General features: G+C 37.6%; 5 protein-coding genes across 5 annotated transcripts; 2 read left to right on the top strand and 3 right to left on the bottom strand.

Annotated features, from left to right (window-relative positions):
• Window positions 1-233: 233 nt before the first annotated feature.
• On the bottom strand, window positions 234-1750 carry LOC129565126 (lactosylceramide 1,3-N-acetyl-beta-D-glucosaminyltransferase-like). Its single transcript, XM_055439621.1, has 3 exons — window positions 1347-1750; window positions 1053-1247; window positions 234-978 (listed from the first exon to the last, which is right to left on the bottom strand). Exons 1-3 carry the CDS (start codon window positions 1612-1614, stop codon window positions 236-238), a joined length of 1206 nt encoding a protein of 401 aa, XP_055295596.1. The 5' UTR covers window positions 1615-1750; the 3' UTR covers window positions 234-235.
• Window positions 1751-1823: 73 nt separating this feature from the next.
• LOC129565124 (centromere/kinetochore protein zw10-like) lies at window positions 1824-4498 on the bottom strand. Its single transcript, XM_055439619.1, has 3 exons — window positions 2658-4498; window positions 2287-2552; window positions 1824-2198 (listed from the first exon to the last, which is right to left on the bottom strand). Exons 1-3 carry the CDS (start codon window positions 4327-4329, stop codon window positions 1983-1985), a joined length of 2154 nt encoding a protein of 717 aa, XP_055295594.1. The 5' UTR covers window positions 4330-4498; the 3' UTR covers window positions 1824-1982.
• Window positions 4499-4519: 21 nt separating this feature from the next.
• On the top strand, window positions 4520-6086 carry LOC129565128 (cyclin-dependent kinase 1-like). The gene is made up of 5 exons (XM_055439623.1): window positions 4520-4866; window positions 5017-5296; window positions 5406-5629; window positions 5753-5855; window positions 5929-6086. The coding sequence occupies exons 1-5, from the start codon at window positions 4718-4720 to the stop codon at window positions 6073-6075; spliced, it is 903 nt and encodes a 300-aa protein (XP_055295598.1). The 5' UTR covers window positions 4520-4717; the 3' UTR covers window positions 6076-6086.
• Window positions 6087-6139: 53 nt separating this feature from the next.
• On the top strand, window positions 6140-6874 carry LOC129565130 (active regulator of SIRT1-like). Its single transcript, XM_055439626.1, has 2 exons — window positions 6140-6437; window positions 6523-6874. Exons 1-2 carry the CDS (start codon window positions 6254-6256, stop codon window positions 6795-6797), a joined length of 459 nt encoding a protein of 152 aa, XP_055295601.1. The 5' UTR covers window positions 6140-6253; the 3' UTR covers window positions 6798-6874.
• Window positions 6875-6877: 3 nt separating this feature from the next.
• LOC129565122 (cleavage and polyadenylation specificity factor subunit 1) lies at window positions 6878-13649 on the bottom strand. The gene is made up of 17 exons (XM_055439616.1): window positions 12587-13649; window positions 11965-12505; window positions 11644-11894; window positions 11394-11575; window positions 11041-11179; window positions 10845-10927; window positions 10537-10753; window positions 10359-10450; window positions 9989-10294; window positions 9704-9916; window positions 9244-9615; window positions 8984-9140; window positions 8313-8923; window positions 7892-8188; window positions 7637-7750; window positions 7402-7579; window positions 6878-7289 (listed from the first exon to the last, which is right to left on the bottom strand). Exons 1-17 carry the CDS (start codon window positions 12753-12755, stop codon window positions 6973-6975), a joined length of 4239 nt encoding a protein of 1412 aa, XP_055295591.1. The 5' UTR covers window positions 12756-13649; the 3' UTR covers window positions 6878-6972.
• Window positions 13650-14957: the final 1308 nt, after the last annotated feature.

A 14957-nucleotide genomic window follows, 5' to 3' on the forward strand; every position in this document is an offset into this window, starting at 1 on the left:
TCATTTTTGACGTGCGGAAAATTGTTTGAAAAAAAAATGAATGAAAATAAAATTGTTTGGTCCAATAAATTTGTTCATATGTTTTATCGAAACCGTGTGATATTTTGAATAGTTTTTAAAAGCTTGGCAATAATTTTTTAGAACAATTTTGGGCGATTTAAGGCATGGTTAAGAACATTTGGAATATATTGTCAGTTTGTAACAAAGGCACAAAAAGAAAAGGCAATTTCTAAATTTATAATCTAATGGCACTAACAACAGCTGCACCATGGCTTTCCTTCAACAGATGTTTGTCACCGCCGACGCATGTCTTTTTCAGTGACGGTACATTCTCACCTCGTTCTGTGCATGAGTTTTGTTTTAAGTCACTGGAGTCAGCCAAGCAATACTTATTAACTACTTCGAGATACTTTTTGATTAGATTATGATCACCACCATTTGGACCAGCTATGAATGGGCATTTGTATTGATGCTTTTCCATATCTGTGATACAACAGTCAAGGAACTCGGAATTGGCCGAGAAAAATTCATTGAGCGAATCATCAATGGGAATGTGCCGTTTGGCTCTCAAAATTCCAGTCACCCATGTGTCGTCGATCCAAAATATCGGTGTAAATGTTTCGGATGCAGCTGAGACTAGCGTCTTGGCAGTTTGTGGAATGGTCACGTACATCCATCCGGAGAGATAATCTGGATACACATTGCCGCTGTATTCATCTTCTGAAACAAACCATTTATTCTGTTGTTTTCGTATTGGTACTACGTTTCGGAAAATGTAACCCGATAAGAAGTGGGACATATCTACGTTGTTGTCGAGATTTTGATCCAAAAGGTATTCAATCAGATGATAAAGGTCGACCACAATGTCATCGTCCATTTTGACGATGTATTTTGGATGGAGACACTTGTGAGATGAGGCCCATCGAAGTCCCATAATGTGCTTGTACGGCAAGTTGCGGTATGCTTCATGGAAATTCCCTGCAAAATGACAAAAACCGTTGAAGTTTTACTCACAAAATGAAGTAATGATGGGATATTGAACAATGATTCACCTTGAACAATGTCATTAAAGTGTCGATGCTCACTTTCAACCGCTTCTTGTGTAATAAACTTCTCCTTTTCCGGAATTTCGGCCAATAAAAACACGCGTGCCACGTTCAATTTGCGTAGGATGGCAGAGCTGATTGCGGTTCGATGTGCCGATCTCACTTCATCGTGACCAACATAAGAAGTTACTATTAAAATGGCTGGGGCAAATAAATTGGAATTTTCATTCTTGTTTCTTCTTCTCTCAAATGAAATTGAATTATTGAAAGAAAAAAAAAACGCCATAGAAATCGTCATACCCAATAAATCATCGCCATATGTGCAGACGTCATCGGTCGGTTGCAATTTATATTGAAAATTGGTTAGATTCAAGAGTTGATGTTCGTTATGTAGACGACGATTATTCTCGTCATCCTCTTCCAATACATAGGCGACGGCAATGAATTCGTCAGAGCTAACAACAATTTGATCAACTTGAAAACGCCCAAAATACCGATAATAAATCATAAAAATTAGAATCAATATAACCACCGAGCAACAGAAGTATCTCTTGCAAAACCTCGACATTTCAAACGATTCGTAATATTTTGGTTTTTTTTATTCGGTTGATTCACATTTTGACTAAAATATTCATAATTCCTGCGGAACTATGGTCGAACGTGTTGTTTTGTAAACAAACGATTATACTGCAATGAGACTGTGATGTCATAGTAGAGTTTTGATATGTGAGTGAACGTGTCAAGTGAAAGACACAGGGTTGGCATAAACAGTTTGAGTGTGTATATAAATGGTTTCGTTTTATTCTTCTTGTATGAAATTTTATTTGAGTACAAATTCTTTTTGATTTGGATGCTTTCAAATTGTATAACAAAAAAAAATGTTTCCCAAAAAATGAATGTGATGAAAATGGTTGAATGTTGATCAATGCATTCGCATTAAACTATTGTGGCCAAGACATTAGCACGTCGATCCGTGTTTTGGAATAAGGCACGTATTAAATGGCGAATATCCTCTGCACGGAAATTTAACGTTAGTGGTCCCTTGCCATCGGCCCATTGTTCGGCAATCTGTGCCATTGATGCATTCAGAATCATCTTGATCTGCTGTAGTTTGACCCAGTGCTTTACATAGATCGACACATCAAGTGGATCCTAGAATGAAATTAGGAAATTTGATTGAAACCACGATCAAATGTTGATGAAAAGCCTCGATTTGAATTTGCAAAGTGCTTATTCTTACCGCAAACAACGTTGGTCCTCTTTCGAGAATCACTTCACAGATGTTTACCAGGCCATTGGCAACGGACGATGAAATATCTTCGCGTGCTACCACCTTTCGTATGATTTCATCACACAAATCGTTGAGAATAGTGCCTAGACTCTTGCTGTACACCAGCTCCGGTAGAATTGTTTGCCAGACATTTTTCAATAGATCCAACTGTCGCATACATTGACGCACGATTTTGTAGGCTTGTGGACCCAGCTCAACCATCGAATCGGTTAGATCTGAAGAAAAGAAAGAAGAAAAATTCCAAAAATTGAATAAAAAAGTCCAAAACTCGAATGAGTGTCTAAACCTTAGCAAAATATATGTGTAACTATTTCACCTACCAAATTCTTTAAGAATTTCCATTAGCTGCGTGCGTTGATTGGCAATTTGCAGAGCAAATTGTTTCGAACCTTGTTCCTGTAGACTGGAAACGATGCTGTCACGCCGTTCGATGGCAATCTCTGGACTATCTGAATCTTTGCCACAGTTGTTGAGCCACCAAGCCAAATACGAGCAGTTGTTATGGAACAAAGCCGTTTGCTGTGGTATGGTTTGTAGAAATTTGCCATGTGCCGTAATGGTTTCCGATGCATATTGTTCCAAAATCATGGGTATCGTTGCTTGCAATCGCTCTTGAATGTCGGTCAACACGTATTCCTCCACTTGTTTGCCGGACAAATCGTTTGCTTCTCTCAACACCTTTTCCATCAGATCAATGAGCTCGAACGTATTGCGTGATACCATGCAGCGTGGAAATGAGCCATTCCATTTGGTTTCATCGACCACTTGCATTTCGTGTAAATCTTTTTGCATTATATTTACGGCACTCTTGACAATATTCAAACAAAAACGTTTCTTAAAAATGACATCGATTTTATCAGCGAATTCGGTGAGTTTTATCGCGTTTTCATCGCTGATAAAATGATAATTTTTTAGCAATTGATCAAATTCTTTAATTTCTTTAGCCAATTCGGATGAGCTAAGGCCTTCAATCGTATCCGGAATGGCGTATGTTAAACATTCATTGATGAGCAACTTATAGAATTCTTCGCCAACACGTTCGGTCATTTGTTGAAACATCCATTTATCATTCGGCAAATTAATGTTAATGTTACTCAAAATATTCAACACTTTCGTTAGATAATTGAAAACATGCTTATAGTGTGGCCGTAAATTCGTTGATTCACCGTAAATGTACGGCTTGGTGCTGAACGATAATGTAAAGCTATTGTATTCAATTCCAGATCGTTCTTCTTTCGATTCCGATTTATTCACTTCAAAACTGACTGGCCGCGTGATGATAGGCTCGAAAACGTTCTTAATGAAAAACGTATACAAGCGTTGTGCATTGAAATTCGTTTCAAACAGCATGTGAAGAATGTCTTGCAATGCAATCTTATCACTGCTCACCTTAACCGTAACGCATTTGGTGTTTTGAAAAACTTTTTCCTGCAGTTGAACGAATGAATTGAACTGGGATTGTAGTGTAGCAAGCAGTGTTTCATGTTCAACATGCCATTTTAGCTTCATGCTTTGGAAACACGATAGTTCACGTATGATTTCTTTGTCCTCTTCGTCGAAGATTGCATCGCGCAACTCATTGATGGTGTCACGAATTTCACCGAACGATTGTCTCTGTTTCAATTCGTCCAATGTTTGGAACAAATCTTCGATACGTAATAGACGTTGATTCACACGTAGACCGACTCGAATTTCTTCCAACTCTCTCAAGTACCGCTGTACATCGTCGGCAGCCGCCAATATTCCATCTTTTGCATCACGATCAATGCCGTCAAGCAATTTCTCCACTTCTCGTGACAAACCGTCCGCTTGATCTAAATATTCGCTGTTCTCGTTTACCGCATCGCTGAATTCGACATAATTCTCTTCCAAATACACCTTTGATTCATTTTGCAAATTTCGTATCTCCTGATTGATTTTCTTCAGACTCACGCGTGCATTTGATATTTCACTTTCTTTCACCACATTTATCACTTCGGACAACAAACTCATTGTGAATGAAATATTGAAAAAAAAATGCTAAATTAGTAAAAAAAAATAAAAAAATCTGCTCTTCGATCGAAAGTTCGTTTATATTTTCATACTGTGCTGACGCACTGCGAGCCAAATATCTACGGTAGCAATGTTTGACAGATGTGACGGTTAACTATTGCAATTGCTCGGTTTGACGTTTGGAGAATGAGCGGCGCTAATGTAGATGGAGTGAATTCAAATCGCTACGGCATTGGACTCGGTTCATCTTTGAATCAACTTAAACAAAGATTCCATTGCGAGGCAAATTTAAATGGGTTTTAGTCGATGAGTCAGTTTGGTGGTTTCGAGATGGAAGGCAATTGCAAATCAATTCAGTGTGCTTTGCTACAGTGTTTTGGTCACAACGATGGAATACATTAAAATCGTGAAGAAAATCCGCAAAACATCGGAATATGATGTTTACAAGGGACGACACATTCTCACCAACCGGCTGGTCATCTTGAAGGAAACCAGCCATAGTGTTGCGACAGAAGGAATACCAGGCTCAGCCATACGGTAAGATTGACTATTTTGGAACAAATTCATAGCGAAAATTCCATTGGAAATTTTGGTTGCATGCATGAACACTTCAAAAGTGGAAGAAAATTGTTGTTTACTTGAAAGTTGAATCGAATTAAATTGAAAATATTTTCCGACAATTTTCAGTGAAATATCGTTGTTGAAAGAGCTCAAACATCCAAACATTGTTCGTTTGCAAAATGTCTTTTGGAATCGGATGACCATTGCACTTCAATTCGAATACATACCAATGGACTTGAAAACATACATGGTTCGATTGCCTGGCAATTTTGTCTTTCCACAAGCAGTGATTCAAAGCTACTTATATCAAATTGCAACCGGCATCGCCTATTGCCATCAACGTCGTATATTTCATCGCAATTTATGCCCGCAAAATATATTGATCACTCGCAAGGGTGTGATTAAGGTAAATACACAATTTTTTATCAATACATCATTAGTTTGAGAAATATATTCCATCAAAATTCCAAATAACTAATACCATTTTATTCACAAATCTAAATTTCATCCGGCAGATTACTGGATTTGATGCAGGTCGTGCCTTTGAAGTAGCTCAGAAGGTGTATACACGCAATGTGACTGTTTTATGGTATCGATCGCCTGAGATTCTTTTGGGCACAAGTCAATACACGCCAAAAATTGACATCTGGTCCATCGGCTGCACATTTGCTGAAATGTTTCAACGCAAACCGCTGTTCCAAGCTGATTCTGAGATTGGACTAATGTACAAAATTGCTGGGTGAGTAATTAAGTAAAATCTCAAAGGCAAAATCCATTGGAATATTGAAATGAGTCCATCAAAATTAGGATTCATATTGGTTTATTGGGCGAATGTACCAATTGAATATTTATCATTTCACAGAGTGTTGGGAGCACCAGATAAGCAAACATGGCCCGAGGTCGCACATTTGCCGTACTATTTCTCTGGTTTGCCAGTGAACAAAGAAAACCATCTCAAGTCGATTGTAAGTTTTACCTTCATTTTGCGGAAGCATTTAGTTGATTGCATTCGTTTCATTGAATATTTCAAAAATTCAGATCAAAGGTGCCAAAAATGTGGAGATCCATTTGATGAAGCAAATGTTTAAATTCAATCCACTGGATCGTATTTCGGCAAAACGAATCCTTGAGCATCAATACTTTTTGAATTTCAACAAGAATCTACGTATACCGACCATTCTGTGAGTGACATACTGACACTAGCGACCCCTGCATTTTTTTGCCGTCTGATTTTTGAATTGAAATGACACATTGAAATAAACAACTCCACATGTATCTCATATTGCCGACAAATTACAAATAAATCAACATTGTTTAAAGAAACACGCAAATTCATTGAGTTTTTATAATTAAATTGAGAGAAATGTCTCGATCAATTCTAAAGCGTTGTCTTGAGCTCGTTGAAGATGATTTGCCATCGAGTTTGTCATCAAAGCAAACCAAACCGAATACAAATAAAAAGCACACGAAGAGCACGATATTTGACTTGATCCCGGAACAAAAACGTTTAACAATAACAACGAAAGCTGGGAAGAATCAAACTAAACGTAAGAATATTTTATTTCAAGCTTCAATTTTAGTTGCCTCAATACAGAGATAATTTCAACATAAAAATTTGTTTCATTCTCACAGAGAAAGTGAATAAAATCAAAACCACAGAGAAATTCACAGTAAAACAGGCGAAAGACAAAATGAAACGAAGCAAAGACCGAACCGAGGAGAATGTGAGACGATTGTTGGCTCTGGACAATGACCTGAAAATCGACGAAGAGACAAAAGAATTGATGTTGAGAAGGGCACGAACGGGTCACTATGTTGTGCCTGAGAAACAACAGAAGGAAGAAGAAGATGTGTTCACCGAAGAGGACTTTGCCAAATTTGAACGTGAATACTTCTTCAAAACATAAATTCAGCCGAAAAATCATGTCCATATATTATCATATTTTTACTGTAATAAAAAAAAAAGTCAGGAGGGAAAAGAAAACAATTTTGTCTTTTCAAACATTTTTGAAATAATTTGTTTTTCATCTATAAAATTAAGCTTATCGATTAAGTGACGAACAGTAAAAGGTTTTGGGCGTCTTAGAACACCGAGGTCACATCGTTGATTTCCATCAAATCAGCCATAACTTCTTCCATTTTCGTTCCGATTTTCTTGGCCACTTCTTGTTTTTCGTTGATGGGCAAATACAAAAACATCCAAATCAAATCACCGTCGAGTATGCTTCGCGTTGGATTGGTAGGCAAACGACGGGCTGTCTTAATTGTGCGATATTGCTTTGGATTGAGACCACACAAGTGCTCAATGTGCAATAATAACACATTTTGCAACATGAACAATCGACGATAGGTTTTCTCAGGCAATGGAAGTAGATATCCTAAACCTCCGTTAAGCGTAGCTGAAATAACCAAGATGGAAACAATTAATTAGAACAAAATTAGTTGAAAGTCGAAAACCAATTCTTGTAGGTGGCTTTCAAAAACATGAAAGTAAGTCTCTCGTAAACTCACCGAAATATGTGGTGTGCTTGTTATCATAGTTAGCATTCAAAATACGTGTATAGTTGCACTGAATACGGGACATGGAGCTTACTCGTTGTCCCAAGTGATAGTCAGCCTTGCGTAACAACTTCTGGCCTCCGTATGACTCTCTCGATTCGGGTTGATACATGAATAAAATGAAATTTTCCTTTAAAAAAAAACTTAGTCAATTAAGAAAATCGACTAATTTTACTCAAATCCTTACCTCCATATCCGATGCGATGAATCCCAAGTTCGTGCTATCAACGATATACTCGACATTCAGTACATTCATCAGGTTATAGTCTCTCGATACGAGAGACAGAGTTCGATATTCTTCCTGTTAGACAATTCAATGTAAAACCGATCAGTAACGATAAATTAAATCCATTCAAAAGTAAGTGATTTGGAATGAAATTCAATGAGAATTGAAGATGAATGGAAAAAAAATGGTAAACTCTCTCATTTCCCGCAAATTTACCTGGAATCTAAGTAGGCTAATGGACTTATACATATCAGCAACGAGAATCAATGATTTTATCGAAATAATTTGATGTACAAAAATGTTTGTATCGATGAAAGCGACTCCATTCAAATCGTTGTCTTTCAATTGCCATAGATAAATCTTTTGTCCGACGGCCGTGACAAGGAAACCGAGCACATGTGAAATTGCTGACACCGGTCCCTTTTGTTCTTTCACATAAATTTCTTTGAACTTGAATTTTGTCAACGGTTTGCCGGGCTCGGGAACAACTTCGATTATGTCGTATAGTAAAATCTGAAATTAAAAGTTTTTTTTCTTAGTCAAAACTTAGAAAAAATGTTATTTTGTCTACAATGGTCCATCCAAAGTACAAACTTTCGAAAGAATCAAAATATTCAAAATATCAAAAGTAACGTACTCGTCCTCTGGACGTAATGTCTTCGCTGTAATTGTAATTGGTTCCGATGCAAATGTATTCGCGGAATCCATGGCGTGTGCCTTCATAAGCCAAGTGAACATTTTTGAATGATACAACATGTTCCCAATCATCCAGTTGTATCGATGTGTCCGGTACGATTTCCCATACGTATGGTGCCACGAGAATCACCTCGAAACGTGGTTTCGTTGGGTAAATGAATCGTTCGCCCTTATTTTCTTCAGTTAACTCCTTGTCTTCACCGTTGAAACGGAAGTAGCTTCTACACTCCTCTTCGGTATAGGTTGCCACGCAATAGACTTTACTTTCTTTGTGATAAACAATCATAGTTGGTGTACAACGCAGCGGTACCTTTCTCTGCGGCCAGTGTGAATCATAGGTTAAGTAATGTGGGAATTTTGCGATTTGTAGTTTGCTTTGATGATCAAAATAGATCAATCCACCCTGACAATTCAAGTTATTGAACGAAGCAAAACTTTTCATAACCACTTGATGATGGAATTGGTGCGTTCGTAATTCACCGTTTGATGTTAACATGACTAAATGTGGCTTGTCACCAGTTATGATCACTCCGTTGTTGCCAGAAATGTTTTCTATTTAAACAAAAACAAATTTAAATTAAAAATCCTAATTAGAAAAAGTCAATTAGTTACCGAAATATCGAATAGTTCGAATGCGATTGGTGACACCAACAATGAGACCCTCTTCATCGATTTCCATTTTAGCCGGATTGTCAGACATTGGAATCATCATTCCATGGCGCATTTTACGGAATCGAATTTTCAAATGCCCACGAGCATAGCGATAAACCTAAAGTGACAGAGGAGGAACAGAGTGACAGAGAAATAAATAATTTAAAATTGGAAAGTCTTGAAAGTGACTCATTTTTTAGATGTTTAAAATCCAATGTTACCTGATAGATAAGTAAATCGACTTTTGTTCGTATGAATAGTAACGGTCGACGGCCGTAGCAACCAAGCCCAACAATAAAGATCTCCGTTGGCATCGTAGACATGTTGCACGTTTGATACGATGATCCATCCATGTTGGCATTTCCATTCTGACTTAACATCAACGGAACAAATTCCATTGAATCGGAGAGATATCGATTGCCTTCGCCAACGTTATTCACAATGTAAGCCAATTTCATGTCGGGCATAAAGTAAATATCCATGTTGCCATTGTCACGGATAACGAATAGCCAGAATGATGGTTTCTTCGGTTGGATAAAACGCCTCCACCAGTCGGATTTTTTTGTATTTGATGGTATCGCCAGATCGGCCAACTAAAATTGAGGTTATGCGTGAGTTTTTATTCAATGGGAAGCATTTTTTGCTTCATTGGATCCTTGATTGTATGCTGGAAATACTTACGTTATTCATTTTGAATGAACTGCCACTCTCGCCGTACAACAAGTCTTCTTCATCTTCGACTTTCATGTTGCTGGGCTCTGGCTTCATGTAACCAAATCCAGAACCGTTGTATGATTGATTAGTAGTTGAATTCGGATCAGAATAATCTTCCACTTTAGTCGTAAACAATCCCGACACATCTTTGTAAGCACACAATCCAATGACCGCCGGTGACTAAAATTACATGAATAAACGGCATTAACTTGGACGCTAATCAATTGTTCTATATTAAAAATCTCTACTTACGCTGCTGATGGCATTTTTATTCATTGCCAACCGTGACATTCCTTTCGAATCTCTCAGAGCCCATGTAATGACTGCTCCGCTTTGTGTTTGAGCACAAACATATGGGTCACAAATTGAAACCTGAACAATTGGACTGTCGCTATCAATTTGAATATTCTGCAATAGTCGAATGCCTTGTAGCAAACGTATACTCCGACTGAGCACTTGGACAATGTAACGGCCAATGTTGCCGACGTGAATGGTAGTTTGACTACAACAGAATCCAGTGTTGTTGATTTCATTGATTTCAGCACCAGTTTGAAGCACCTTTTTAACGAAAAAAAAAACTTAGTCAATTAAGAAAATCGACTAATTTTACTCAAATCCTTACCGTAGTTGACGCCTCTTGAGCCAATATCATAAATGAATGCATTGATGTCTTTTGTGGTGCTTCATTGAAAACTGTCCATACATCATGACAACCTTTGAATGGAATTGTTTGATTTCAGTTTGGTTATCAATTATTTTTCTGTACATTTCGTTTCGAAATTGGAATAAACACAACTTACCAGGGAACGGAATAAATGTAAGCATCACCGGTTTGATTGAATGCTGGAGCACACAAAGTGCACCATTCTTTCCACGGCCACTGGATGTCACAATCTCCAACTCTGGCTTTTCACTAGATTCTTTTGTTTCTTCTTTACCTTCCTCCTCTTCGTTGACTCCTCTTTCTCCAATTGTCATGCTACCAATTGGCGCAATGTTCACCAAAGAGTCACACACCTGGTGAGTTCAAAATGATGCCATTTGGTATTAGTACACTGATATACATAGCTCAATTTCAATTCAATAGCAATTTATACGGAATACAAACTTCAAAAGTGTAACTAGTCAGTTGGACAGATGTCTTCAAGCCACTTCCATATACTTCCAGCTCTTCCTCACGTTTATTTGTCTCTACAAAATAGATCAATCCAAATTGATTATTTATTTGCAATTACATCTCATCTGACTCAATTCGCTATTTCATGAAATTCCCTATAAATTCTCAATTCTCTCATCTTTTGTACCTTTTTCTTTCTCCTTGCCCAAAATGTCCGAGTCATCGATTGTAATAACTGTGTTTTGGTCTTTTTCAGTGAATCGAACCAGCAAAGAGTTTCCAAGACGAGATCCCAAAAAGATGTACTCTTCCAAACACACGCACATCTGAAATTGAATTCAATCATTAGGATCTTCAGTGAAGATTATTTACACTTGGTGCCAATGAAAAATGCAATTCATAACGTTGAATTGGCATGATTCATACACATTGATACAAGTTGAATTTAGAATATGAAATGACACTATGAATTAAAACAGCTTTGCTTGCAAAAAAAAAGTGTAAGTTTAAAAAGTGAAATGTCAACAAAGTTAAACTTACGCAACAGGTCAGTACACTTGACGCTGCCTTATTAAAATGAAAACTTCGCACGCATCGTAGCGAATCAGCACATAGTGTCAATACGTACAATTCGCCACCACGAAGCGATAGTACCAAACGATCAGCACCAATAAATGCTATCTGAGCGCAATCCAAACTGATTTTCACTCCGTCTTGTGGCTCTGTGAATGAAATTCCCTCTCGTTAATACAAAAATATCCTTTTTCTTACTAATTACGCCTGGACTTACTTAACGGAAAACTAGTGCTGTGATCTGCGATACTATTCAAGCTAACACCGTACGGCGGTACACTCTGATTCAGGTAGATCAACGAGTTTATCGCAACAACTAAGCATCCTCCGATTGGTTTTTTTATCGACAAAACTCTGAGACAATCGAATGGCAAACTGGTAACGGTCCAGATGATAGGATGGACGCGTTGCTGAATATTGAGTGAAATTGCGACCATTGTGCAGGTATCACTTCGAACAGCGATTCGACTGGAATCGAGAACCAATGGTTAGAAATGGCAAAATGTTGAAAATTCCAAGTGAAATTCAATTTGCTTACCCGGGAAACGTTCGAACCGGTTCGTACAAAATGAGAAGTGTTGGTTCGTAGTAACCATGCAAAAATTCGATATCAATAACATTGTCGATTTTTTCATCTAAATCTTTCAATGCGATTATGTATGAAGCGAGAATCGGTGTACGTGCAATGAGTTGTAATGGTGTCTTTTTCATGGGTTTGACATCTTGAATTTCGATTTCGTCCAGTGAGCTATCACGACGGAATGGAAGTACCACCAATTTTTTGCCATAGATGACCATAACCGCGCATCGATTGTCGGGATCAACTTTGATGATGGGAACACAATAATTGCCGAGCCATCCACCTTTGATGTCTTCCTCTTCGAAATAATGCAGTGACAATGTTTTCAGTTCAAAATTGTCTGGATCATGTTGAACGACCGATAGTTTAGCGTCTTTAAACCCGATCAAAAGAGCATCTCGTTGTGATCCTGACAGTGATACCGACTGAATGGCCATCACATTTCCAAATAATTCATACGTTGCAACACATTCCAAGCGCATATTCGGCGGCCGAAGATCTACAAAGAACAAAAACCATTGACACATTTCAACACCTTATGGTTACAGACATTTTTTTTCTCTTTTTTCGCGAAACTTACCGCTGAATTTTTCCGTCGTATTTGGCTCAACATCGGGTGTAATTCGGAATACTTTCAGTATATTTGCACCGGCCGTCACGATATTCTCTTCGTAATTGTTAAAAAATCGACAAGATATTGAGTGTTCGATACCGGTTGCCGGATGTGTTTGCCTACACACCGAAAACATGGTGCCAATTTAAACTGCAATAAATTCACTTTTATTCTAAACAAATTCTATGGATGCACTTTTTCTCTAATGTATTTGTCTTGTTCATTTATTTCGTATGCGATCTCATTGTTTTTCTCCGAATTATTTTCAAAAATTTATGAAACAAAATAATGTTTGTTTCTTTTAACCTACTAACGCGTTCTTTGCTATTTTAATTGTCAACAACAACCAGTCAGCCGACACCGCCGCAATGAAAATGTCAAACGGATTGAGGTTATGTGATGGTCGTTACTGAATTCAGAAAAATCCAAAACAAGTGGAGTGCCTTGAAAAAAATGCTCCTTGAAGAAAGAAAAAAAAATGGCAAGTGGACAACGGTTGGGATTTGTTTCGCATGTAATTGGGGTTGAAATTACAAGATGTAATATATGCAGTACGTAATGAAATGATAAATTGTATTTAATTCCCAGATGATTAATGATAATTGAAATAATATCACATTTGCATCGAAATTGACCTGATTTGTTAGAACAATGCATGATATATGTATCGATTGGTGTTCATCAATCAGAAAAATGGTTTGCCATCCGGACACCAAAAACCATTTTCCTCAATAAAATAGGTAACAGTCAAACATATAGTAAATAAGATGTGGTGAGAATAAATATAGTAATTTCACCGTTTACATCCTTCGCTCGATAATATAACAATGTTTCAATTGTGTATGCGTTTTTTTTTGCTTCTGCTACCCGTTCGGTTGAAAGAGCTCGCACGACATCCAACGAAATGTTGTATACACATCGACCCGTGCGAAAGAGCACAAATGAACAGAAAAGAAGAAAAAAATAGATGTACATAAACTGATGCGAAGATAATTCAGTGTATTTACGCGACATCATGATTGTATAATTGTGGTACGTGTGTTGTTCGGGCCATGAAATCGCAGCAGCAGCATCAGCAGCATCAATGACAGCGACATTGATGCCATTGGAAAGTACGATTGGCTTAACTTTTCTTCGTTGTTCGGTGTTGACAAGCATACTGAGCTGCTACAATCATCACGTCCATTCAGTTGTTCGGCATTCGTACGTAATGAAAACTTTACATATTGCATTCATCAGTGTTTTTTTTTGTTTTGAATACATTGAATGTATTTGCCTATTATAATTCGCGCCCGATGCACATTCGCACAGCATTTTGCATTTACACATGTATCATCCGTATCCATAGCCTTGGCGTTTGTAAATATCCAATTATTGAGGGTGGTTAAGATGACGGGACAGTTGTGATATGTGGAATGTGTGGCGATTAGAGAAAGCTCAAGAGCAAATTTCATAATCTGAACGTTATTTCATCTCATTGTCGCTTGTTCTCTCTCTCTCTCCCTCTTCATATCTATTTCTATAGCTCTCTTACTCACACGTACATATATCTAGCTTTGGTGTTCTCTCTCTCTGTGTGTGTGCCGTTGTACGTTATGAAAACGGCATTTATGTCGTTCGATATAGTATTTTGATGATGTATATAAATATAATATGCACATAATATAATATACATTACGATGTGAAATCCGAATACTTATGCCAGTGGCGCATTTTCATCCCGTATTCAGTGTTGTGTTGTCGTATACTGATACATCGAATCGAACACTAAAAAGAGCACACATATGAGTGAGTGAATATTAAATCTCACAATCGAATTGCTACACATGCTCAAACATACACTCAAACACAAACACCAGCCTGCCTATTGTCATTTCAATGTTACGAATTTTTATGGTATGTATGCGTATTCGGTTGTCTCTCTTCTACTTGGTGCGTTTTTTTTCCCTCATCACAATTATGATTCTTGGATAAAGCATCACATAGATAAAGATAACAACACCGAGAAAAAAATGGCATCGAACGAAAAAGCGATGGGAAAAAAGGCGCACAGACAACTCTCCGGTTCTGTGTTATAATATAAAAGTTTATAGAAAAGGGATACGATGCATGTATTTCATGACATCGCAGCATGTGTCGACTCTCTTTCATAGGGTGTTCATTGTTGATGCGATTGTATTTTTGAATCGCAATGTTTCGTTGAACTTTGATTTGCCATGGAAAAAAATTAGTTCATTTTTACCATGCCCATTCATTTTTTCTATCCAAGGGATTTACAAACGTTCGGCGTTTGGCTTCTATTCTTAATTACACTCGCAAATGAAAGATAGCGACGAAA

The sequence above is a fragment of the Sitodiplosis mosellana genome, unplaced genomic scaffold, assembly GCF_009176505.1.
Source record: "Sitodiplosis mosellana isolate CC-2019 unplaced genomic scaffold, AAFC_SMos_1.0 Smas_scaffold_2, whole genome shotgun sequence".
In the NCBI taxonomy this organism is placed as follows: domain Eukaryota; kingdom Metazoa; phylum Arthropoda; class Insecta; order Diptera; family Cecidomyiidae; genus Sitodiplosis; species Sitodiplosis mosellana.

Coding starts and splice junctions, on each gene's coding strand:
- LOC129565126 (XM_055439621.1), bottom strand. CDS start 1,614: ATGTCGAGGTTTTGCAAGAGATACTTCTGTTGCTCGGTGGTTATATTG. Junction 1,248..1,346: donor ATATGGCGATGATTTATTGG/GTATGACGATTT, acceptor TATTTGCCCCAG/CCATTTTAATAGTAACTTCT. Junction 979..1,052: donor CTTTAATGACATTGTTCAAG/GTGAATCATTGT, acceptor GTCATTTTGCAG/GGAATTTCCATGAAGCATAC.
- LOC129565124 (XM_055439619.1), bottom strand. CDS start 4,329: ATGAGTTTGTTGTCCGAAGTGATAAATGTGGTGAAAGAAAGTGAAATA. Junction 2,553..2,657: donor GGAAATTCTTAAAGAATTTG/GTAGGTGAAATA, acceptor TCTTTTCTTCAG/ATCTAACCGATTCGATGGTT. Junction 2,199..2,286: donor GAGGACCAACGTTGTTTGCG/GTAAGAATAAGC, acceptor ATTTCATTCTAG/GATCCACTTGATGTGTCGAT.
- LOC129565128 (XM_055439623.1), top strand. CDS start 4,718: ATGGAATACATTAAAATCGTGAAGAAAATCCGCAAAACATCGGAATAT. Junction 5,630..5,752: donor CTAATGTACAAAATTGCTGG/GTGAGTAATTAA, acceptor ATCATTTCACAG/AGTGTTGGGAGCACCAGATA. Junction 5,856..5,928: donor AAAACCATCTCAAGTCGATT/GTAAGTTTTACC, acceptor TCAAAAATTCAG/ATCAAAGGTGCCAAAAATGT.
- LOC129565130 (XM_055439626.1), top strand. CDS start 6,254: ATGTCTCGATCAATTCTAAAGCGTTGTCTTGAGCTCGTTGAAGATGAT. Junction 6,438..6,522: donor TGGGAAGAATCAAACTAAAC/GTAAGAATATTT, acceptor TCATTCTCACAG/AGAAAGTGAATAAAATCAAA.
- LOC129565122 (XM_055439616.1), bottom strand. CDS start 12,755: ATGTTTTCGGTGTGTAGGCAAACACATCCGGCAACCGGTATCGAACAC. Junction 11,576..11,643: donor CAGCACTAGTTTTCCGTTAA/GTAAGTCCAGGC, acceptor TTTCATTCACAG/AGCCACAAGACGGAGTGAAA. Junction 10,754..10,844: donor TGACTAGTTACACTTTTGAA/GTTTGTATTCCG, acceptor TGAACTCACCAG/GTGTGTGACTCTTTGGTGAA.